Source organism: Piliocolobus tephrosceles, chromosome 16 (assembly GCF_002776525.5).
Source record: "Piliocolobus tephrosceles isolate RC106 chromosome 16, ASM277652v3, whole genome shotgun sequence".
Lineage (NCBI taxonomy): Eukaryota > Metazoa > Chordata > Mammalia > Primates > Cercopithecidae > Piliocolobus > Piliocolobus tephrosceles.
Genome location: NC_045449.1, coordinates 2,492,587 through 2,516,594, shown reverse-complemented (window position 1 = coordinate 2,516,594; position 24,008 = coordinate 2,492,587). Strand labels below are relative to the sequence as shown.

The window sequence follows — 24,008 nt, the reverse complement described above, 5'->3', positions numbered from 1 at the left end:
AAAAAAAAAAAAAAAAGAGAAAAAAGAAAGAGGAAAGATCAGGATCCAAACCTGAGCTGTGGGGCCAAGGGACCAGTGATGTGCCCAAGTTTCTTTGGTGAGAAGTTGAATCATTTAGCTCCGTAGTTCGCAAACCTGAGCCTGCCTCAGATTCATTGGAAAGGCTTGTTAAAGTAGATTATAAATAAAGCAAGCAGGCTGCACCATTTCGACTCGGGGGTCTGAGGTGGGGCCTACGACCTGCGTCTCTAATGAGCTCCCAGCTGCTGCTGCTGCTGCTGCTGAACCAAGGAACACACTTTGAGGATCCCTGTCCTAGAACTTCTGGTATGTCAGCAGTTAAGAACTGTCTGCACACAAGTCAGGTTTCGCCAGGCTAGGCAGGGACAGACAGAGCTGCCGCAGCCAGCTACCCTCCCCCTGCATCAAAGGCCATACACAGTCATGACTCCTGGAAGGAGTTTTGAGGCTGTTACATGCCAGCGAGTTACTTGCCAGGTTTTGAACAGCCAATAGCATTTCTGGATAGTGCTACTAATGCTGCCCCGGAGCCCTGTCATCTGGATCTCGGCCTGGAAGAGTCTTGCAAAGAGATGGAAAAGCTGCAAAAGTGCAGTGAACTAACTTCAGGCCAATTTCTTTTTTCTTGCTTTTTTGAGCCGGAGTCTTGCTCTGTTGCCCAGGCTGGAGTGCAGCGGTGCAATCCCGGCTCACTGCAACCTCCACCTCCCAGGTTCAAGCGATTCTCCTGCCTCAGTCTCCCAAGTAACTGGGACTACAGGCGCGCGCCACCACACCTGGCTAATTTTTTGTGTTTTTAGTAGAGACAGGGTTTCATCGTATTGCCCAGGCTGGTGTCAAACTCCTGAGCTCAGGCAGTCTGCCCGCCGCGGCCTCCCAAAGTGCTGGGATTACAGGCGTGCCACTGCGCCCAGCCCGTTTCTTTTTTGCTCTGGGCCAAGCTCCTATTTTGGGGGAGGCTACTACTCCCAACAGGAGGCAGGAAAACAGCTGGGCTGTAAGAAAGGAACCAGCACATCACCAAACTGTCCTTTGTAGGTGCCCTGAATACAAGATACGGCCCCGTGTCAAGCACAGAGCTGGGGTTTCTGGGACAAAGACGAACATTTTTATTTTGGTATGTTGCAACCAAATTTGAAAACAGTATTAAGGATTTACCTTCACGAATCCAAGACCACTGAGCAAGGTAAGAGGTTCACTCACAGAACAAAGAGGGGAGGGCCCCATCTTTTTTTCCTCTCCTTTGTGTGGAGAACGGGGTCTCGCTATATTGCCCAGAGGTACTGAACTCCTGGGCTCAAGCTATCCTCCCGTCTCTGCCTCCCTAAAAGCTGGGATTACAGGCGTGAGCCACCGCGCCCGGCAGGGTCCCTTCTCTCTAGACTCTGACCCCAAGAGTCTAGTCTTGGGCCTGTAACCCGCCATCTTGGGTTTGATTCTGGCCACAGCAATAGCCATCGTCAGAATGGGCTGCTGGGAGGGTGGGGTAGAGCTGGCCTGTGCCGTAGATGCCCGCCACAGTAAGGGCCCACGCTACGGCACCCCCTCCTCCACCTGGGGGAAAGGGGACAGCAAAGCCAGTCTGGGTGCTGCCCCGAAGAACAGCAGGTCCTCAGGCCCTACTGCCCTCACACCAATTCGTGTCACTCTTTGTGACTGGCGCTACAGACAGCCCCACGTTCCATCAGGATTTCACCTGTGCAAAGGAAAAAAAAAAAAAAAAAAAAAAAATCACATCTAGTTTTATAGGCATTTAATAGTTTACCAATTGGTACAATAAGATTTTTTAATATGCAGAAAACATGAATAAATTTTGTTTTACACAGTCTGAGAGCAACAAATCTTACTGTAAAACACAAGAGCAATATTATATACATTCCTTTACTGATTTTTTTTTTTTAATTGTGTCAATATCTTCAGTGAACTCTTACAATCTGGGGAACTGTTTTCTCAATCGCCACCTCTGCAATGTTCATATGAAATCAAGGCTTGCCTTCATGTCAGTGTCAGGATCAACTTTGACTCGAAGAGTTTGTCTCTCACATCTTCAGAGTGAGCTTTAGGGATGCCTGAAGGATAGGCAGTACAAGCAAGCAGCTACTTCCATGATACGGTGGGAAGATAAAAAGGCCCATTCAGTCCAGCCGTGACCTGTAAATCCAGCTTGCCCTCCCCCCACCCCACTGGAAAAAAATCCAAAACCTTTTTCCACCAGTTTTTTACACATCGCTTCTCTACCAGGAGATTCTTCGTGTCAGCTAGATTCATGAACACACTGGACTTATATACAGCTGGACAAGAAAGAGTAACCAGTGTAAGTGCCTTTTCCTTCAACAATTTTAACTTCAGTTGCTTAAGGACGATCAAGCCACCAATGTCAACAAAATATCCTTTACTTTTAAATAGTTGTTCTTTAAATAAATTTAAAGAAAATCTATTTAACGAGTGATATTACTGGGAAGTTCACACAGAAACAGAAAGAGGCGAACGGGAGAGCAGGGCACTGGCAGTGGGGAGACGGGGCTTGGTAAATCTAAAGCCAAAGCTTTCCAAAGACTACAGCGAGTGCTCCCCAGCCTGGGACGACTTGCTAACACTAGTGATTCTGAGAGGAGTGCTCTGGGCACACCACTGGTCACACCACACACAGACGAACCGGGACGGTCTTAGTCTCCTGAAGTGCAAGCTGCCGTGACAACAGGCAACTAGGCTCCATGCGATGTCTGAACAGCTTCCATGGCTTGCACTCTGCTGAGCACAGCTAGGATTTCTTGGGCACGTTATAGATACTTGGGTGGCACTGGAATGTCTGTTTTCACACACACACACACAGTCAATAATCATCTGAGGATGCAATTCTACCAGCTTTTTATTTCTTAAATAAGTGGCCAATTTGATTGAGAAAGTGACAAAGCAGCAGTGAACCTCTAAACCAACGAATAAAAGTCCTCTACTTACAATCCAAACCAGTAACCTCATCATTGTCCTTATCCCAGGCAAGGCACAGGGTTAGACAGCAGACAGAGAAAACAGAAAACACAGTCAGAAAGGGCATCAACAGGACAGTGTCAGACAGCAGTGCAGGAAACCTTTGCAAATCTGATTCCAGGTTGTAGACGGACTGCTCTCCCCAACCCCTTCGTTATTAAACAGGGCTCGTTACATGTGGACCCAGTTGTGGGCCATCCCTGAGATTCAATGTTCGCTGCTTCTCACATGGAGGATGTCTGGTAACTCAACTCAGCAGCAGGCTGTGGCAATCTCCCAAGTAAGGATAACTTTGTTTACAGAGTAATTGTTTCCTCCTCCTTCGTCAACGCAAGTCGCTGTGTGCTGCAGGGGAAGACTCGCTTGCTTCCTCCTGCATCGGTACCATTCTCCTTTATTGTTCAATTATCTATGAGTGATTTCTAGATGTTGTGGCTTACCCTTAAACAATTCATGCTAAAAATGAATTAAAATACAAGACATTTATACATGTACAAACAAATGTTAAGATGCACCATTTCTATGTATTTATATTTCTCAAAATAGGACAGAAAATAGCAGCAAACAAGAACAAAGATATTTTCCATAGTTTTTGTAGAAAAATCCAGTCAGAAGAGCTAAGGGAAAAAGACTTCTCAATGTAAGCAGGGTTGTGAGGCAATATTGTCCTGAAAATTCACCTACTTGTATGTATTTAAGGAATTAGCTTAATTAAGATGTAATTTTTGTCCTCAAAAATAGCCATTAGTTCTCAAAACTTTCCCTTCCAGAGACATCTCTCAGGAATCTAAAAACAAACAAGCAAACAAACAAACAAAAAGACACAAGCTAGACATAAAGTTGCTTCTAGTTAATAGACGGCCTAGTCTCTGTGTGTATCTACAGGACGTTAACTCTCACCCTTTGTCTTTTGCAGGAACCAAATTTCCATTAAATACTAAAGGGGACATTTAAAAAATCACATAGTACACAAATGAATAAAACGCAATTCAGAATTTTCTCTCTGTTAAACTGTCACTGTTATCTCATTGTTCTGTTAACTTTTCAGATAACTTTCTTGGGGAAAAAAAAACCTGTTGGTTAGCTAAGCAATGGAATTCTTTATTAATAACTGACAATGGAATAGTGCTCCAAAAGTCATGGCTAAAAATTCTCTTAAACCTACTTGTAACTTTGGGTCAAAATATACAATATATCTGGGCTGTGTAAAACGTCAAGCAGCTAAATTAGAGGGGAAAATAACGGAAGTGATTTTCCTTCAGCTGGAAAAAAATCCCCAGAGTCAGACCTAGTTTTCAGAAGCATTAAGATCAAAAAGGGTTTGTTCTAAAGCATGGCATTCCACAGCAAGATTTATTCTACTTGTCCGTTTTAGCACTTTTTAAAAAACCCAGGACTAAGGACATGGAGGTTGATGTGTATGATACACACATATAGACTTATCCACTTACAGACAGGCCCATATACTTACAAACATTTACATATAAACAAAAGGTGAAAACAGTACATTTTTATGCACGCTCCATTAAACCCTGTCATTTTTTTAAAACTTGTAAGTGAAACAGTTTAAATCAATATCAGATTCACGTTGAAAAACCAACTGCTGTATTCCTCCCACTCCTTTCAAATGGACACACAGAACCTTCTCAGTATTTCTGTCATTATGTAATGCACATTGCACATCCCTAAAAACACCAAAAACAAATAGTGATTTGTACCATGACACACTCAATGGGAAGATTACATTCTACTTGGAAGTCACATCACTACAGTCTAATAGTATGGAGAATACAACTAGAAGTATGTCTAGTGTGTAAAATAGAAGCTTAGAGTATGATAGGACTTTTTGACCTGTTTACAAAGCATTAAGACCAAAATGAAATAAATGAGTTGCAATTAGCTGCTGAGACTTTTCTTGAGATTTACAGTCATTTTCTTACATAAATATACCACTAGCCTTTGCTTGATAGGCTGCCAAAACAAATATATCCTACTGATTTGGCAAATGTGTCATGAGAAAAATCCAATGTGTAATCCCCATTCATTACATAGATGGTTCAGAAGATTCTGAATTGTTGCCTTATTATCTAAAATCCTTAAAGATTTATTAAGCACACTTAAGTGATGTTACATAGATACACATTTCAGAAAAAGCCCTAATAACCACCACTTTTCCCCAAATGAGGCCATCAAGTCAGGCACCAACAGATAGCAGAAAGAAAAACAGGAATTAATAATCCAACATAAAATGACACTGTCAACTATTCAGTTTAGTGCCCTAGTTCAAATGATTCAACTTCTGCCTTCTTAGGCCTGGTGTGACCAATGCCAGCCCAGGTTTTTAAACCCCTATGGTACTTCTAGACAACGTATGTAAATTTACAGTATACAATTTGGATTCACCATGCATGAATACTTTGTGTGTAACATTTAATAAGCTCAATCTACATCCAGAATAATTTACATGAAAGGACAATATTTATTTAAACAGAGCTCAATGGGGGTAACCATGGTATCATCAGAGTGCATCCAGAGGAAAAGAGGGAGGAGGGGCCGAAGGAGACGCAATCAACGGCACTCCCACACTTTTACTGTTTGATCTACGCTGCCAGTGACGACATAGGGTGCCGTCTTGTGGAAATCTGAAAGAAAAAGAAACGGTTTATTTAAAAACCACAGTAAGCCTGGGCAACAAAGTGAGACCCCCCTCTCTACAAAATACAAAAAAAAAAAAAAAATTAGCCGGGCATGGTAGTGTGTGCCTGTAGTCCCAGCTACTCGGGAGACTGACGCAGAACTGTCTGAGCTGCGAAGTCGAGGCTGCAGCGAGCCATGACTGCACCATGGCACTCCAGCCTGGGTGACAGAGCAAGACCCTGCCCGGTCCCCAACCCTCCATCACTCTGAGCCAGATACAATTTTTAATGAGCCACAAAATAAGAAAGCCCAAATACCAGGAGTTTTCAGGTTTCTCCAATATACCCACACTCCAAGAAGGTATCTAGTTTGCCAATGTAGTTAGGGAAGTTGAGACTCAATGATCAAATCCTGTATTAACATCTCAACAAAAACGCCTGTTCCTGTTTGGCCCATCCCAAATGGCGCTCGAATCTTTTTTTTTTTCCTTTTTTTCTTTTTTTCGAGGCAGGGTCTCACTGTGTTGCCCAGGCTGGAGTGCAATGGCTATTCAAAGTTATGATCCCACTACTGATCAGCAGGGGAGTTTTGACTTGCTCTGTTTATGCCCTGGGCCAGATCACTCCTTTAGGCAACCTGGGAGTCTCCTGTTCCCAGGAGGTCACCATATTGATGCTGCACTTAGTGCAGACATCCGATCAGCACAGCACACTGTAACCCAGAACTCCTGGGCTCAAGCAATCCTCCAGCCTCAGCCTCCTGAGTAGCTGGGACTAAAGGCACAGCAGGGCTCAAATCTAACAATAAAGAGTCTCATCATATCTATTTACTGAACACTATGTTCCAGGCATAGCACAAATGCTCCATATTCGTGTCTAATCCTTGAAACAATCCTGTGGGGCAGGCATTAGCTTCACCTTACCGAGGCTTTGGTCCATTATACTTCAGTGTATTTATTAGACTTGACTGTATTCACTATCTTAAATTCCAGATGCAAGTCCAAATGATAGTGAGGATGTTTACTAAAATCAAATACAATTTTCTGAGTTTCTAGTACCTGATAGTATACACCTGCCAGAGGGAAAGGTTGAGGAAGATTTTGTTTGAGAAAGAAACTAATAGGGGAGAAAAACTAACCATCAGAGTGTTAAGTATCCTCTTCACAAACTCTGGTTTCCAAAACCAATGTTGTGCAGTGCAGAAAGTAATGTTTTTATTGTAAGGCTAACGATACAAAGAGTTAAGGAAAGGAGAATTTAAAACAAATGGTAGGAATCCACAAAATTTTCATCTGTCTTCTCTATTCTGCCCTGAAAGCACATGGTCATTTCTTACCTGGCAGAGTTCACATGATCATGTAAAACCCTGTTACGTCTGGCACTCCAAAATCTAATGTCAGAGACCTCACAAGGCGTACATACCCAAGGAGGTAACAAAGTGTTCATGCGCATTGAGGGTCTTCATGCATCGCTTGTTCTTGTAATCCCACACGCGCAGGGTCTTGTCATCAGCACAACTCAAAATAAACTTCCCCCCAGAATGGAACAGAACTCCACGTACCCAGTTATCATGACCCACCTTAAAAACAAAAAAGTTACTTGACTTAGTGAAAGGATAAAATGTTTAAATAGCATCTATTTAATAATACGGTAAAACTATACATACCAAAAACATCAAAAGACACCAAAATAAAATAAAAGTCTAGGGAATTCTAGATTAAATGAAACTGAAAACTCGTAAGACATGACCAGCAAATATAATGTATGATCCTTGACTGGGTCCTGGATGAGGGTTAAAGAGAAGTCACGCACGGCATTGTGGAAATAACAAGAACAAATCTGAATATGTAGTCTATCAATGGTAAATTTCTTGAGTGTGATTAATTTTATTGTGGTTATTTATATACTATCCTTGTTCCTAGGTGGTTCATGCTAAAATACTTGGGGGTAAAGTGTACGATGTCTCCAAGGAACTCTCAAATGATTTCAGCAAAATATACACACATACATGAAGGAAAACAAACAAATGTTAACTAGGTGAAGGATATACAAGCATTCACTATATATCCATCCACCCATCCAATCATCCAATCATCCAATCATCCATCCATCCATCCATCCAATCATCCATGCAATCATCCATCCATCCATCCATCCATCCATCCATCCATCCATCCATCCATCTAATCATCCATCCATGTATCCATCCATCCATCCATCCGATCATCCATCCATCCATGTATCCATCCATCCATCCATCCATCCAATCATTCATCCATCTATCCATCCATCCATCTAATCATCCATCCATCCATCTAATTATCAGTCCATCCATGTATCCATCCATCCATGCATCCATCCACCCATCCATTCATTGATCCATCTACCCATCCATCTAATCATCCATCCATCCATGCATGCATGCGTCCATCCATCCATCCAATCATACATCCATCCAGGTATCCATACAATCATCCATCTAATCATCCATCTAATCATCCATCCATCCATCCATCCATCCATCCATCCATCCATCCATCCGTATTTCCCCTGTCGCAGCAGTTCCGTTCTTGCAATTTATCTTTAAGCACATGCCAAGAGATTTAGTTAACAAAGATGTTTGCAAAGCACTGTCTGTAGATCAATGTACAAGAAGAGCATCTAACAACATGAGCAAGGATCACATACTTTCTAAATTAAAGGTTTGCTACAAAGCTACGTTAAGGGGTATGATACCATTTTTATAAAAAATAGCACATTCATCTACACATTAATTTAAGAAAAAGGCTTAGAACCGCACAGTTGAACATGGTAGCTACTGTCCATGTACACCTACTTTTTTTTTCTTTTTTTTTTGAGGCGGAGTCTCGCTCTGTTGACCAGGCTGGAGTGCAGTGGCCTGATCTCAGCTCACTGCAAGCTCCGCCTCCCAGGTTCAGGCCATTCTCCTGCCTCAGCCTCCCGAGTAGCTGGGACTACAGGCGCCCGCCACCTCACCCGGCTAGTTTTTTGTATTTTTTAGTAGAGACGGGGTTTCACTGGGTTAGCCAGGATGGTCTCAATCTCCTGACCTCGTGATCCGCCCGTCTCGGCCTCCCAAAGTGCTGGGATTACAGGTTTGAGCCACCGTGCCCGGCCCATGTATGCCTACTTTAATATATAATAGTTAAGATTACATACAACCAACAATTCAGTTCTTCAGTCTCACTAGCCACATTTTTCAAGAGTATAACAGCTGCACATGGCTAGCAGCTACCATGCTGGATAGTGCGGTTATAGCACAGCATTGCAAAGTTTTGTTTTACTTTAAAAAGAGACAGCAACTCTCTCTGTTGCCCCGGCTGGAGTACAGTGGTATGATCACAGCTCACTAAAGCCTCAAATTCCTGGGTTCAAGTAATCCTCCTGCTTTAGCCTCCCAAGTAGCTAGGACTATAGGCATGCACCATCATGCATAACTAATTTTAAAATTTTTATTTTGGTACAGACAGGGCCTCGTTACGTTGCCCAAGCTGGTCTTCAAACTCCTGGGCTCCTCCTGCCTTTGCCTCCCAAAGTCCTGGGATTACAGGCGTGAGCCACTGTGTCTGGTCAAGAGTATGTTTTTCTTTCTTTTTTAAGACACAGTCTCGCTTTACTGCCCAGGCTGGAGTGCCATGGTGCGATCTCGGCTCACCACAACCTCCATCTCCCAGGTGCAAACAATTCTCATGCCTCAGTCTCCCGAGTAGCTGGGATTACAGACATGTACCACCACGCCCGGCTTTTTTTCTTCTTTTTTTGACACAGAATTTTGCTCTTATTGCCCAGGCTGGAGTACAATGGCGTGATCTTGGCTCACTGTAACCTCCCCCTCCTAGGTTAAAGCGATTCGCCTTCCTCAGCCTTCCCGAGTAGCTGGGATTGAAGGCATGCGCCACCAAGCCCGGCTAATTTTGTATTTTTAGGAGATAAAGTTCCTCCATGTTGGTCAGGCTGGTCTTGAACTCCCGACCTCAGGTGATTCGCCCATCTCGGCCTCCCAAAGTGCTGGAATTACAGGCATGAGCCACCGCACCCAGCTATGCCCGACTAATTTTTGTAATTTTAGTAGAGATGGGGTTTCACAACGTTGGTCAGGCTGGTCCTGAACTCCTGACCTCAGGTGATCCACCTGCCTCAGCCTCCAAAAGTGCTGGGATTGCAGGCGTGAGCCACTGCACCTGGCCAGCTTTATTTTAATTATATATCATCTTTTCTTAACAGCAACATGGTGTAGCTGAACTCAGCTCAGAATACTATTAGAGGAAAGTTTCATTTTCTAATCAGTTCTTGAAGATGCTTCCACATGTGTCTGTCATATCCTACAGAGAGACAATCACTTCAAGGTATGGTTAGCACCTAAAAAATCTCTAAACAAACGTGGATGCCAAATTATAAAAACTACTACTAAATGAACATCCACAGATCTCTTTGGAACTCCTTTAGGCACACAGCAGTGTCCACAATCCCTTACTAGTACTGACATATCTTTCTACAGAAATATGTTCCTAAATAAGCCAAATAAACTAGATCATGTGAGCAAGGATATATAATAGTTAAAAGGATTCAAACAAAGTGAAACAGACAAACAAACATCTTCAACAGTCAACAGGTCTCTAAGAATGCTGCTGCTTCTCCATAAGAGATATTACACAATTTTTTAGCATCTCCCCCTCAAACACCGACTAGCTCTACAGATTCTTTATAGAACCTGCATTCTAGAGAAATAACTTTCACATCACTGTAACGACAAAAGCTAAAGGAAAACTATATTTATAAAGAAGTTATTTTAAAACCCAGTATAATTCAGATTTAATAAGATATCACAAAGCATTAATCCAAAAAGGTATAAACAGTGAAGATACAAAAGAAATGGTAAGATTATGCAAACTTACGAGGGTCATAAGGCACATGCCAGTACTGACATCCCACATCTTAATAGTCTTGTCTCTGGATCCAGACAGCAAGAACGGCCCAGGTTTACCACTTTTTTTAGTCTACAGAAAACATAATAAAAATTAAGTTTCCTACACAAGAAGTTAGGTACAGACTTTAAATGGTTTTTACCTAATAATGATCTATATTTCCAATTTTGTTGCATTTTGGTTGTTTGTTTTGAGACAGAGTCTGGCTCTATTGCCCAGGTTGGAGTACAGTGGCGCAATCTCGGCTCACTGCAACCTCTGCCTCCCGGGTTCAAGCGAGTCTCCTCCCTCAGCCTCCTGAGTAGGTGTGATTACAGGTGTGTGCCACCACACCAGGCTAATTTTTGTATTTTTAGTAGAGATGGGGTTTTGCCATGTTGGGCAGGCTGGTCTCGAACTCCTAACCTCAGGTGATCGGACCACCTCGGCCTCCCAAAGTGCTGGAATTACAGGCGTGAACCACTGCACCCAGCCCAATTTGTTTTTATCTGTTGAAATACCCAAGTCTTTAACACCATACCTAGGCTATACAGGAAGGACCCAGATAATATAAGAACAGAAAATCTCTGTTTAGGCTAGGACTCAGTTTTCATAAAACCAACAGATAATAAATTTACTTTTCAAGATTTCTGTAATCACTATTTAATTTAGCTTTTACAAATCCAACCAGAATCAAATTTATTTATTTATTTTTTTGATCTGGATTAGGGAATATTCATTTATTTCAAGACAGGGTCTCATTCTGTCACCCAGGCTGGAGTGCAGCGGAACAATCATAGTTCACTGCAGCTTTGAACTCCTTGGATCAAGCAATCTTCCTGCCTCAGTCTCCTGAGTGGCTGGGACTACAGGAGTGCACCACTACACCTGGCTGAGTTATTGAAAATTTTTTTTCCTCATTAGTATAGTGGTGAGTTTAAAAAAAAAAAAGCTTTCTGTAGAGACAGGGGTCTTGCTATGTTGCTCAAACTCCTGGGCTCAAGTGATCCTCCTTCCTTGACTTCCCAAAGTGCTGGGATTACAGGCGTGAGTCATCATACCTCTGGTGGTGTGATGCACCAGAATCAAATTTATGACACACAGCATGTAACCACCACCAAAGGGCAGTAAAAAGAATCTGAAAACGCAATGGGCCAACCAAAATAAAGAGAACTCACAAGAGAAGATTCATTTAAGAGGGAACTGCCTCTTTTCTTTATTGAAATGTAGTTTTAAAAATACATGATAGGAATGCCTCTATCAAAATCAGTGTGGGGCTGGGCGCAGTGGTTCAAACCTGTAATCCCAGAACTTTAGGAAGTTGAGGCGGGCAGATCACTTGAGGTCAGGAGTTTGAGACCAGCCTGGCCAACATGGCAAAACCTTGTTTCTACTAAAAATATAAAAAATTAGCTGGCAGGGTGGCACATGCATCCGTGGTCCCAGGTACTTAGGAGGCTGAGGCAGGAGAATCGCTTGAACCCGGGAGGAAGAGGTGGCAGTGAGCCAAGATCACGCTACTATACTCCAGCCTGCGCAACAGAGTGAGACTGTCTCAAAAGCAAACAAAACTTTTAGACCATTCATTTTCATTCATTTATTAGAAACAGGGATCTTGCTCTGTTGCCTCAGGCTGAACTTTAACTTCTGGACATAAGTGATCCTCTTGCCTCAGCCTCCTGAGTAGCTGGGACATAGCCATGTGCCGCTGTACCCTGTAGGTAATTTATTTTTAACATATTAATCAGAAAGACCAAAATCATAAAAGAGCACAAAGAATCACAAAGAAATGTGTTAAAGCTCCAGACTCAGCTAGTACTTTTAAATGATCAAGAACATCAGAGGCCACCATATGAAATAGTCTTCATTTAAAGAAACATTTATACCATCACATCTGGGATTAATTTAAAAAAAATAAACACTGAACTGCATTTTACCATAAATTTATAAATAAAATTATTATGTTCATTAATGGCGGCTATTTTTCTGACAGATACTGTGAAGAGTAGAGAATTTCAAGATTCAGAATTCTGGGATGCAGACTTTTAAATGCATTAACAGCCGTGAAACTGGGAATTAGCAAAGTTATCTAAGGATTTAAGACATCAGCAATAAAACCATGAAGACAAGTTTTTATATACAGTACCTCAGATCCTGTTGCTTCAGAGATGGAGGAATATGAGCTTTCTGGAGCCCAGGAAATGCATTCTACCACATGCTCATGCTCTCGGAGCTCAGCCTTGCATTCCTTTGTTGCTACGACCCACACACGCACAGTCTGGTCATTGGAACAGCTGGCTATCAGAGTGCCATCTTGATTTGGTCGTACCATACGTACCCATTCTCTGTGTCCTGTGAATGTCTTCACACAGTAGCTGTCAATATAAATAATAACTTACATTGTGAATGACAATCATCGGGACACTTTCCAGAAGTGATACAAAAATAGCTATGTACTGGGATGAAGAGAATGGTACCAAGTCAGAGATACAAGTCGACAGCATAAATGTACAATCCTGGCTAATTAAAGTGGGAACAACGAGCTAACAGGCACATCATTAAGGAGCTAACAAAATCAACATCTAGAAGATAAAATATATATAAGAAATAAAATATTTCAAAACTAAACGCACACTTAAAAATATTTCCAGCCATATTGGAAAAAAGCTATGCTCTACTAATCTGAGTAAAACTAGTAAGTTTGTGTGACAAAAATCAAGTGTAATTCTATGCACAACCAAATTCAGTCTAACAGAGGTATACCAGCACAAAGATTATTTACATTTTCATTAAAACCCACTGAGAGATTACCTAAAAGACGACGACAGAGAAAAGAAGCCATTACACAGAAATGCCTCTCGAGGACATAGTCTCTCCTTACAATGTCTCTGTGCTCCTTTTTGGAAGACATGTACAGATCAAACTTAGTTTAAAGGATATTTAATATGACTGTCACAATGATCATTCTGGGTTAAAGTCGAAATGACTGAAACACCAGAACACAATTTTGTTTTGTTTTTTATAAATATGTCTTTAAGCTGATGCCTTTTCTTTTTCTGAGACAGAGTCTCGCTCTTGTTGCCCAGGCTGGAGGGCACTGGTACAATCTTGGCTCACTGCAACCTCCGCCTCCCAGGTTCAAGTGATTCTCCTGCCTCAGCCTCCCAAGTAGCTGGGATTACAGGTGTGCCCCACCAAGCCCGGCTAATTTTTGTATTTTTAGTAGAGACGGGGTTTCACCATTTGGTCAGGCTGGTCTTCAACTCCGGACCAGGTGATCTGCCTGCCTTAGCCTCCCAAAGCACTGGCATTACAGGTGTGAGCCACCGATGCCTTTTCAACTAAGCTTACTTACCCAGTTTGCACTTCCCACATTTTTATGGTTTTATCCCTTGAAGCGGACACTAGATGATCTCCATTGGGCATGATGGCTACTGAGGAGACATTGTGGTCGTGGCCTGAAACACACAGCACGGCGGTGCGTTACGGCACGTTATGAAGCAGCACCCCAAGAGCAGCAAGACATCAATTCACCACGGGGTTTCCCCATGGGGTTTCACCATGTCAAAGCAAGTTCTAAATACACTGGATTTTATACAAATGTGATAAGAAACCTGGATTTACACGATAAAGTTTAAAAAATCAGTAAAAACAATCCACAAGGAAATAGTCAACTCCATTTAGGATTAAATTTCAACCTCTACAAATGGTTTAAAAACGTAAGGCATCAGGATTATCAACATTTGAAATATATTCATATACTTACCTCAGTGAGTCTGAATGTTTACATATAAACACTAGGAAAAACAATTTCTTTCTTTTTTATTTTGTTGGTGAGGCAAGGACTTGCTCTGTCACCCAGGCTAAAGTGCAGTGGCGCAATCACAGCTCATGTAGCCTTGAACTCCCGGGCCTACGAGCTCTTCCCGCCTCAGCCGTTGAGTAGCTGGAACTACACAGGTGTGGCACCACCACACCCACGACATTTTAATTTTTTGTAGAGACAAGGTCTCCATATTTTGCCCACACTGGTCTTGAACTCCTGTTCTCAAGCAATCCCTCCTGCCTTGGCCTCTAAAAGTGCTGAGATTATAGGTGTGAGCCACTGTGCCTAGCCTCTAGACTGATAGTCTAAGATACAAAAAAGATAAAGTGAATGAGTAAGAAAAATGGGGAATTGGTTCTCTGTTTAAAATGGTGGGCCAGGCGTAGTGGTTCACGCCTGTAATCCCAGCACTTTGGGAGGCCAAGGCGGGCGGATCACCCAAGGTCAAGAATTCAAGACCAGCCTGGCCAATATGGTTAAACCCTGTCTCTACTAAAAATACAAAAATTAGCTGGGCGTAGTGGTGCTCACCTGTATTGCCAGCTACTTGGGAGGCTGAGGTGGGAGAATCACTTGAACCTGGGAGGTAGAGGTTGGAGTGGGCCAACATCGCGCCACTGCACTCCAGCTTGGGTGACAAAACAAGAGGCCATCTCAAAAACAGAAAAAAGTGTTCATGCGTGGAATTCCTGTAATTATAAACTTCCCCAATGCATTTAATTGGGTGTGGGGGGTGAAGAGAACACAATCTTCAAATTATGCCCTTTAGGTAAACACATAGTTTACTCATGTGTTAACATCATGGATAATCTGTATACACTCCTTGTACAAAATCCCAACATTCAAATGTCATCATGTGTAAAGAAACAACAAAAATCCCTACGTAATGAGCATCTCCTACGTGGCAGGTACTACACCAAGATGATTTATCTTATGACTTCATTTTATCCTCACGACAACTGTATGACTCTGGTATTATTACCTCTGTTTTCCAGATGAAAGAGGTTTAAATTTTCTAATGCCATAAGTAGACAAGTAGGAATCTGAACCCAGGTATCTGTCTCTAAAGCAAATATACTCTCGTTCCACAAACATACTGCCTCAGAAAACAGTTCCCACAACAAGACGCAGGAAACAACTTAACAATGAATACACTGAATACATGGGATATGTACCCTTATTTCATTTCATTTCAGTGAGCAATATAATCTGGGTTCCAGTTTTCACTATACCTACTCTCTCTCGACTTCAGTTTCCCAACTACGAAAAATTAAAACACAAACAAAACCATTTTTAACTCAAATACAGATAAATGACCTGGCAGTTTTTCTTACCAAAAAATATTCACACAAATATTTTATATAAAGTGCTAAGAGATACTTAAAACCTCGTAATAGAAATGACTCTCAACTATTGTGACTTATCCCTGGACTATCTACATCGTACACTCCTCCACCAATACAGACAATTAAGAAGTGAATAAAGGAACCCCGTATACTATTAGAAATAATATTCTTTCTGAAGTACCACGATAGAAATTACTATTAAAGTACTATCCTCTACCCCTTACCATGCATGGTTCTGATGCATTCAAAGCCCTGAAAATCCCATAGTTTAATGGTCATATCTGCAGAACAGGAAGTCAGAAGCTTGCCGCTGTGATCGAATGAAATGTCCTGTACAGAGTCTGTATGTCCTTTAAGAGTTCGTTCAAAATCTCCAGTCTCATAATCCCACACCTGTCAAGTGAACAGAAAATTGTTTAACACCAACTCCATCACTCCTTTCTTGTTTCATATTTGCACTCAGCAGGCCAGTCTGGCACCTTATTGAGTAATTAACCAAACAAGTAACAAAAGATAACCATCTTAGAAATACTGTATCTCACGTACAAATTGGTCTTTTTTCTACAGGGAAAACGAACGTTGCAATTATTAAAATTTATCTCTAGTACCACATTTGCAAGGTTTCTATCACATAACCAACTGTAATAGTGATAAAGTATAATAAAGTCACAAAACACAGTCTGCTTCCTGTCTCAGAGCAGGAAAGATGTAAATAAGGAAACTTTAGGGGAAGAAATAAGAGGAAAGAAAGAAAGACATGGAAAGGAAAGGGAAAGAAAAGGAAAGGGGAAGGGGAAGGGAAGGAGCTTAAGGGGGCTATAGCAGGCATTTGTATGTAGAGTATTCGAGGAATAATGGATCAATACTCAATCCGACTAGACCAGCAGAACTCAGACATCTGAAGAGCCAAGGAAAGATTTCAGAAGGTGTAAACTGTTCACGAATAGCAAATGAACAAAAGCATATGTCATTTTGAGTTAAAAAGTGAAATACGGCTGCGCGCGGTGGCTCACGCCTGTAATCCCAGCTCTTTGGGAGACCGAGGCGGTCGGATCACGAGGTCAGGAGATCAAGAACATCCTGGCTAACATGATGAAACCCCGTCTCTACTTAAAAATACAAAAAATTAGATGGGCATGGTGGCGGGCACCTATACTCCCATCTACTGGGGAGGCTGAGGCAGAATGGCGCGAACCTGGGAGGCGGAGGTTGCAGTGAGCTGAGATCCACTACAGCCTGGACGACAGAGCAAGACTCCATCTCAAAAAAAAAAAAATATATATATATATATATATATAAATAAAAAATATATTTTTATATATAAAATATATATTATATATAAAAAATATAAATATATATAATTATATATATATATATAAATTTTGGCCAAGTGCAGTGGCTCATACCTGTAATCCCAGCACTTTGGGAGGCTGAGGTGGGCAGGTCACCTGAGGTCAGGAGTTGGAGACGATCCTGGCCAACATGGTAAAACCCTGGTCTCCACTAAAAATATAAAACTTAGCTGGGTGTGGTGGTGCGTGACTGTGGTCCCAGCTAATCGGGATGGAAGGCTAAGGTGGGAGAATCACTTGAGCCCGGGCGGCGGATGCAGCAAGCTGAGATTACATCACAGCACTCCAGCCTGGGCAACAGAGCCAGACTGTTTCAAAAAAAAAAAAGAACAGTCAAATTTTCAAAAGATAATTTTGGAGTGCAGTGGTGTGATCAGATATCACTGTAGCCTCATACTCCTGGGCCGAAGAGATCTTCCTGTCTTAGTCTGTCGAGTAGCTGGGACTACACAGGTGTGCACCACCACGCCTGGCTAACTTTTTGACGTTTTGTAGAGATGGGGTCTCAGTATATTGCCCAGACTTACCTCAAACTCTTCCATTTTCTTTCTTTCTTTTTTTTTTTAAGATGGGGTCTCACTCTGTCACCTAAGCTGGAGCGCAGTGGCGCAATCTCAGCTCACTGCAACCTCTACCTCGCGGGTTCAACCAGTTCTCCTGTCTCAGCCTCCTGAGTAGCTGGGACTACAGGCGTGTGCCACGACACCTGGCTAATGTTCGTATTTTCAGTACAGATGGGGTTTCACCATGTTGGCCAGGATGGTCTTGATCTCCTGACCTCATGATCCACCCACCTAGGCCTCCCAAAGTGCTGGGATTACAGGTGTAAGCTACTGCACCTGGCCCTATTTTCTTTCTTTCTTCTCTCTCTTATTTTAATTGACAGGGTCTCCCTCTGTGGCCTGTGGTGAAGTGGAGTGGTGTGATCACAACTCACAGCAACCTTGAATTCTGGGCTTCAGTGTTGCTCCCACCTCAGCCTCCAGAGGAAGTAGGACTACAGGTGCACACCACCACACCCAGGTAATTTTTTCTTTCTTGTAGAGACGGAGCCTCGCTATGTCGCCCAGGTGGGTCTAGAGCTCCTGGCCTCAAATTCATCCTCCTGTCTTGGCCTTCTGAGTCACTAGGATTACAGGTGTGAGCCACTGTGCTCATCCCTCCCCTCCTGGTTCTTATCACAAATATTTTTCTGTGCCACTAAAAACTCGGGAAGTATTACTTTTAAAAGAATTCTTGGTTGGGCGTGGTGGCTCATGCCTGTAATTCCAGCACTCTGGAAGGCCGAGACAGGTGGATCACCTAAGGTTAGGAGGTCAAGACCATCCTGGCCAACATGGTAAAACCCCGTCTCTACTAAAAATACAAAAAATTAGCTGGGCTTTGTGGTGGGCACCTGTAATCCCAGCTACTCGGGAGGCTGAGGCAGGAGAACTGCTTGAACCCGGGAGGCAGAAAACGCAGTGAGACGAGATCATACCAATGCACTCCAGCCTGGGCAACAGGAGTAAAACTCCGTCTCAAAAACAAACAAAAAAAATTGTGGGCTAAACCACCATTATAGAAAACATTATAGTGAACATTTTTGAATATAAAAAAATTCTGTCCTCATTTTTTAATACTTAGGTCAGACAGCAATGGGGAAAAAGAATTAGTGGGTCAAAAAGTATAAACTTTTAAAGCCTTCATACACTCTGTTAAATTGCTATCCCATAAGACTGTATCAAATGTAATGAGAATGACTACTTTATCAAACTCATCACTGGGGATTCTTTCTTAATAGGTAAAGTATCTTGACAATTTCACACACACACACGGCAATTTTTTTTTTTTTTATCTGAGACGGAGTCTTGCTCTGTCATCCAGGCTGGAGTGCACTGGCATGATCTCGGCTCACTGCAAGTTCCGCCTCCCGAGTAGCTGGGATTACAGGTGCCCGCCATCACGCCCAGCTAATTTTTCATATTTTTTAGTACAGACAGGGTTTCACCATGTTAGCCAGGATGGTCTTGATCTCCTGACATTGTCATCCACGCGCCTTGGCCTCCCAAAGTGCTGGGATTATAGATAGGCGTGAGCCACCGGGCCTGGCGCGATTTTTTTAAGACAGGGTCTCACTCTGTCACCCACACTGGAGTACAGTGGCTCAATCATAGCTCACTGCAGCCTTCAACTCCCAGGCTCATGTGATCCTCCCACCTCAGCCTCCTGAGTAGCTGGGACTACAGGCATAGGCCATCACACCTGGCTAATTTTTTAAGTAGAGACGAGGTCTTGCTATGTTGCCCAGGCTGGTCTCTAACTCCTGAGCTTTAATAGTCCTCCCACCTTGGCCTCCCAAAGTCCTAGGATTATAGGCATGAGCCACCACACCCGGCCCATAATTTCAGTGTTTATTTCTTCTGCTGTTAGTAGTAAGGCCAAACTGTTGTTACTATTTGGTTAGTTGTTACTACCTTTTATTTTTTTGAGACACAGTCTTGCTCTGTTGCCCACGCTGGAGTGCAGTGGAGTGATCTCGGCTCACTGCAACCTCCGCCTCCTGGGTTCAAGTGAATTTCCTGCCTCAGCCTTCCAAGTAGCTGGGATTACAGGTGCACGCTGCCATGCCCAGCTATTTCTTTTTGTATTTTAGTAGAGATGGGTTTCACCGTGTTGCCCAGGCTGGTCTCGAACTCCTGAGCTCAGGCAATCTGCCCGCCTCGGCCTCCCAAAGTGCTGGGATTACAGGCGTGAGCCACCACGCCTGGCCTGTTACTACCTTTTTTTGTGAATTGTCTGCTCCTGTACTATGTCCATTTTTCTGAGATGTTAGTGCTTTACACATCTGAATTCTTCATGTTATATATTAAAGTTGGCAATCCAGCTGGGCTCGGTGGTTCACACCTGTAATCCCAGCACTTTGGGAGACAAAGGCAGGAGAACTGCTTCAGCTCAGGAGTTTGACACCTGAGCAACATGGCAAGATCCCCTCTCTACAAAAAATAAAAAATCAGCTGGGCATAGTGGCACATGCCTATAGTCCCAGCTACTGAGGAGGCTGTGGTGGGAGGATAGCTTGAGTCTGGGGAGGTCGAGGCTGCAGTGAGCCATGATTGTGTCACTGTACTCCAGCCAAGGAAACAGAATGAGACCTTGTTACACATACAAAAAAAGTTGGCAATCTTTCTTTCTTTTTTTTTTTTTTTGAGACGGAGTCTCGCTCTCTCGCCCAGGCTGTACTGCAGTGGCCGGATCTCAGCTCACTGCAAGCTCTGCCTCCAGGGTTTACGCCGTTCTCCTGCCTCAGCCTCCCGAGTAGCTGGGACTACAGGCGCCGCCACCTCGCCCGGCTAGTTTTTTGTATTTTTTAGTAGAGACGGGGTTTCACCGTGTTAGCCAGGATGGTCTCGATCTCCTGACCTTGTGATCCGCCCGTCTTGGCCTCCCAAAGTGCTGGGATTACAGGCTTGAGCAACCGTGCCCGGCCAGCAATCTTTCAATTGCTTATTAGTTGAACATATTTTCCAGTTTTGTTTGTTGTTTATTTATTTATCTTTTAGAGAGAGGGTCTCGCTTCGTTGCCCAGGCTTGAGTGTAGTGGCGTGACCATAGCTCACTGCAGCCTTGACCTTCCGGGCTCAGGCAATCCTCTCACCTCACCTCTTCTTTCTCCATGTTTAAATTAGTTCTAGCCAGACATGGTGGCTCACACCTGTAATCCCAGTACTTTAGGAGGCCAAGGTGGGCGGATCACTTGAGGTCAGGAGTTAAAAATCAGCCTGCCTGGCCAACAAGGCGAAATCCCATGTCTACTAAAAATACAAAAAATTTAGCCAGGTTTGGTGGCGCACGTCTGTAGTCTCAGCTACTCAGAAGGCTGAGGCAAGAGAATTCCTAAACCCAGGAAGCAGAGGTTGCAGTGAGCCAAGATCGCACCACTGCACTGCAGCCTGGGCAACAGAGCATCTCAAAAGAAATTAGCTCTAAATGACAATCAGAAAAATCAATCTAAAAATTTAAATAATGTAATTAAAAATACTGTCATGAACTGGTCTAAATATATATCCCTCTATAATATTTTTCATAAATTATCGTTCAAAGGTTGATGACAACTGAATGTTTTTAAAAGAAACCAGTTTTATTCATCAAATGCATATAAGACATTATTTAAGACAATTTTATTGTTATTAATAACTATAATATCAGCAACAGTTTATTGAGCCCTTACCATCTATTTGCCAGGTATTGTTCTCTTACATTCATTACATATGCATTACTTTTACAGTGCAGAATATAATACAGTTATTTATTTATTTACTTATTTAATAGAGACGAGGTCTCACTTTGTTGCCCAGGCTGGCCTCCAACTCTTGGACTCAAGTGATCCTCCCGCCTCAGCTTCCCAAAGTGCTGGGATTACAGGCATCTGAGCCACAGCACCTGACCACACAGATATTTTTAAATAAGAAAACTGAGCCTTAACTGTATCAAGCCCTTTGCCCAAGATAGTCATAAAATTACAAAACACTTTCTGTATGTTGTCCTTTGAGTATTTTGGAAAATCATTCTATTGCAGCTGTCATTTAAAAATAACTTAGCTGGCCAGGCGCGGTGGCTCACGCCTGTAATCCCAGCACTTTGGGAGGCTGAGGCAGGGGGATCATGAGGTCAGGATCTGAGACCAGCCTGACCAAGATGGTGAAACCCCATCTCTACTAAAAATACAAAAATTAGCTGGGTGTGGTGGCGGTGCCTGCAATCCCAGCTACTCGGGAGGCAAAGTCCAAAAGAGGACAGCTTGTTATTGATGTTGAATGTTGCTGACACTGAGTGCTCCTCTGGAATCTGGCCAGCAAAAACTGTTGTAAACAGCTTCCATGTCCTAAATCATTTAATCCTCCCCCAGACCCTATGAGGTAGGTATTAATAATCTTCATTTAACAAATCAAGAAAGCCACAAAAAGTTAACTTGCCCATAATCACATTAACTATTGAGTGGTAGAGCCAGGATTTGAACTCAGAGCCAGTGCCCCTGACCACTAACTACCCTGCAAAGCCTCTCTATATAAATAAGATGATCAGCTGAAAGTTACTAAAATGATGATTCATTAGAAACAAAAGTATTTCTAAAATAAATCTAGTCAAAAGTTAACAAAACCATATATAACTACTTTTCATTAATGAAACAACCACATGTGTGCACATTTAAAGACTAAATGGTATGAGGAGGTTTCCTGTGGCCAGAAAAAAATAAAAATAAAAAGACTAAGTTGAAGGGTGGACTCTAAGTAGTTGCTGTGATACGTGGTATGATTACAAATAAAAAGTTCTAAAACTTCCATTTGTAATAATTTTAAATCAGACTTAATAGACACATTTTAAGGGGGTATATTTACAGTTCTGTTTATGCGTTTATAATACTGTTGTAAAATCAACAGTTAAGCGTAGATTCTAGATTTTCCACCTTTTTTTTTTTTTGAGAGAGAGTCTTGCTCTGTTGCCCAGGCCGGAGTGCAGTGGCGCAATCTCGGCTCACTGCAACCTCCGCCTCCCAGACTTCAAGCAATTCTCCTGCCTCAGCCTCCCGAGTAGCTGGGAATAAAGGCGTCCACCACCACACCCGACCAATTTTTGTATTTTTGGTAGACACAGGGTTTCAACATTTGGCCAGGCTGGTCTTGAACTCCTGACCTCGTGATCCACCTGCCTCAGTCTCCCAAAGTGCTGGAATTACAGGCATGAGCCACCACGGCCAGATAATTTTCCATCTATTAAAGAATGTCTACCTCTATCCCAAACCTCACAAGAGCAGTTGTAGTGTTTTAGTACATAATGATGAAAGACTATCATGAACAAAAATTTAAATGCATGTCTACCTATTTTTTAAAATGGAGTATATTAATGTATTAGGCATATTATTATTTTACTCTCTAGAAAGCCATGATGCTTGTATGAACGTAAGACTCCCTTACAATGATTCTACAGCCACCCTCCTAAATCACAAGTCCACAGGGTGCAAGTCACTGATTTAGAAACTAAAGAAATCACATAAACACACTGTAAAACAATGTTTAACTTGAAGAACTAGTTAAGTACAGTCGCATTTAAATTACGCCTGTATTTTTTTTTCTTTTTTGAGATGGAGTCTTGCTCTGCCCCCCAGGCTCGAGTGCAGTGGCACGATCTCGGCTCACTGCAAGCTCCACCTCCTGAGTTCACACCATTCTCCTGCCTCAGCCTCCCGAGTAGCTGGGACTACAGGCGCCCGCCACCACGCCTGGCTAATTTTTTTGTATTTTTAGTACAGACAGGGTTTCACCATGTTAGCCAGGATGGTCTTGATCTCCTGACCTCATGGAGGTCCACCTGCCTCAGCCTCCCAAAGTGCTGGGATTACAGGCTTGAGCCACTGTGCCCGGCCTATGCCTGCATTTTATGCTGAACTGTTATATGACATATACAATCTACTCACATTTTCTTAGTTATACTTTTTTTTTTTTTGGCTCTGTCACCCAGACTGGAGTACAGTGGCGTGATCTTGGCTCACTGCAAGCTCTGCCTCCCGGGTTCACGCCATTCTCCTGCCTCAGCCTTCCGAGTAGGTGGGACTACAGGTGCCCACCACCACGCCCGGCTAATTTTTTTGTATTTTTAGTAGAGATGAGGTTTCATTGTGTTAGCCAGCATGGTCTCGATCTCCTGACCTCGTGATCCGCCCGTCTCGGCCTCCCAAAGTGCTGGGATTACAGGCGTGAGCCACTGCGCCCAGCCGATTGGTTATACTTTTGTAAATGAAACTTAATATCTGTAACTAACTTGCTTTGAAACAACTCTTAGTATAGAGAGACCTACCTAAATCTACCTATATTGCAACTATCTTATCTTTCTGTAGGTGGTTTATACAACTGTCATTTTATTGTGTCTGGAACAAA

General features: G+C 42.7%; 1 protein-coding gene across 1 annotated transcript in view; it reads right to left on the bottom strand.

Annotated features, from left to right (window-relative positions):
- Positions 1 to 1,759: 1,759 nt before the first annotated feature.
- PAFAH1B1 (platelet activating factor acetylhydrolase 1b regulatory subunit 1) overlaps positions 1,760 to 24,008 on the bottom strand; it is a 107,901-nt gene continuing 85,652 nt past the window's right edge. Inside the window, exons 6-11 of the mRNA XM_023184743.1 lie at positions 15,967 to 16,135; positions 13,926 to 14,028; positions 12,717 to 12,945; positions 10,562 to 10,663; positions 7,068 to 7,224; positions 1,760 to 5,651 (exon numbers count right to left, since the gene is read on the bottom strand). Coding sequence (XP_023040511.1) covers positions 5,578 to 5,651; positions 7,068 to 7,224; positions 10,562 to 10,663; positions 12,717 to 12,945; positions 13,926 to 14,028; positions 15,967 to 16,135 — 834 coding nt within the window. The 3' untranslated portion in view covers positions 1,760 to 5,577. The remainder of the gene's footprint in view (positions 5,652 to 7,067; positions 7,225 to 10,561; positions 10,664 to 12,716; positions 12,946 to 13,925; positions 14,029 to 15,966; positions 16,136 to 24,008) is intronic.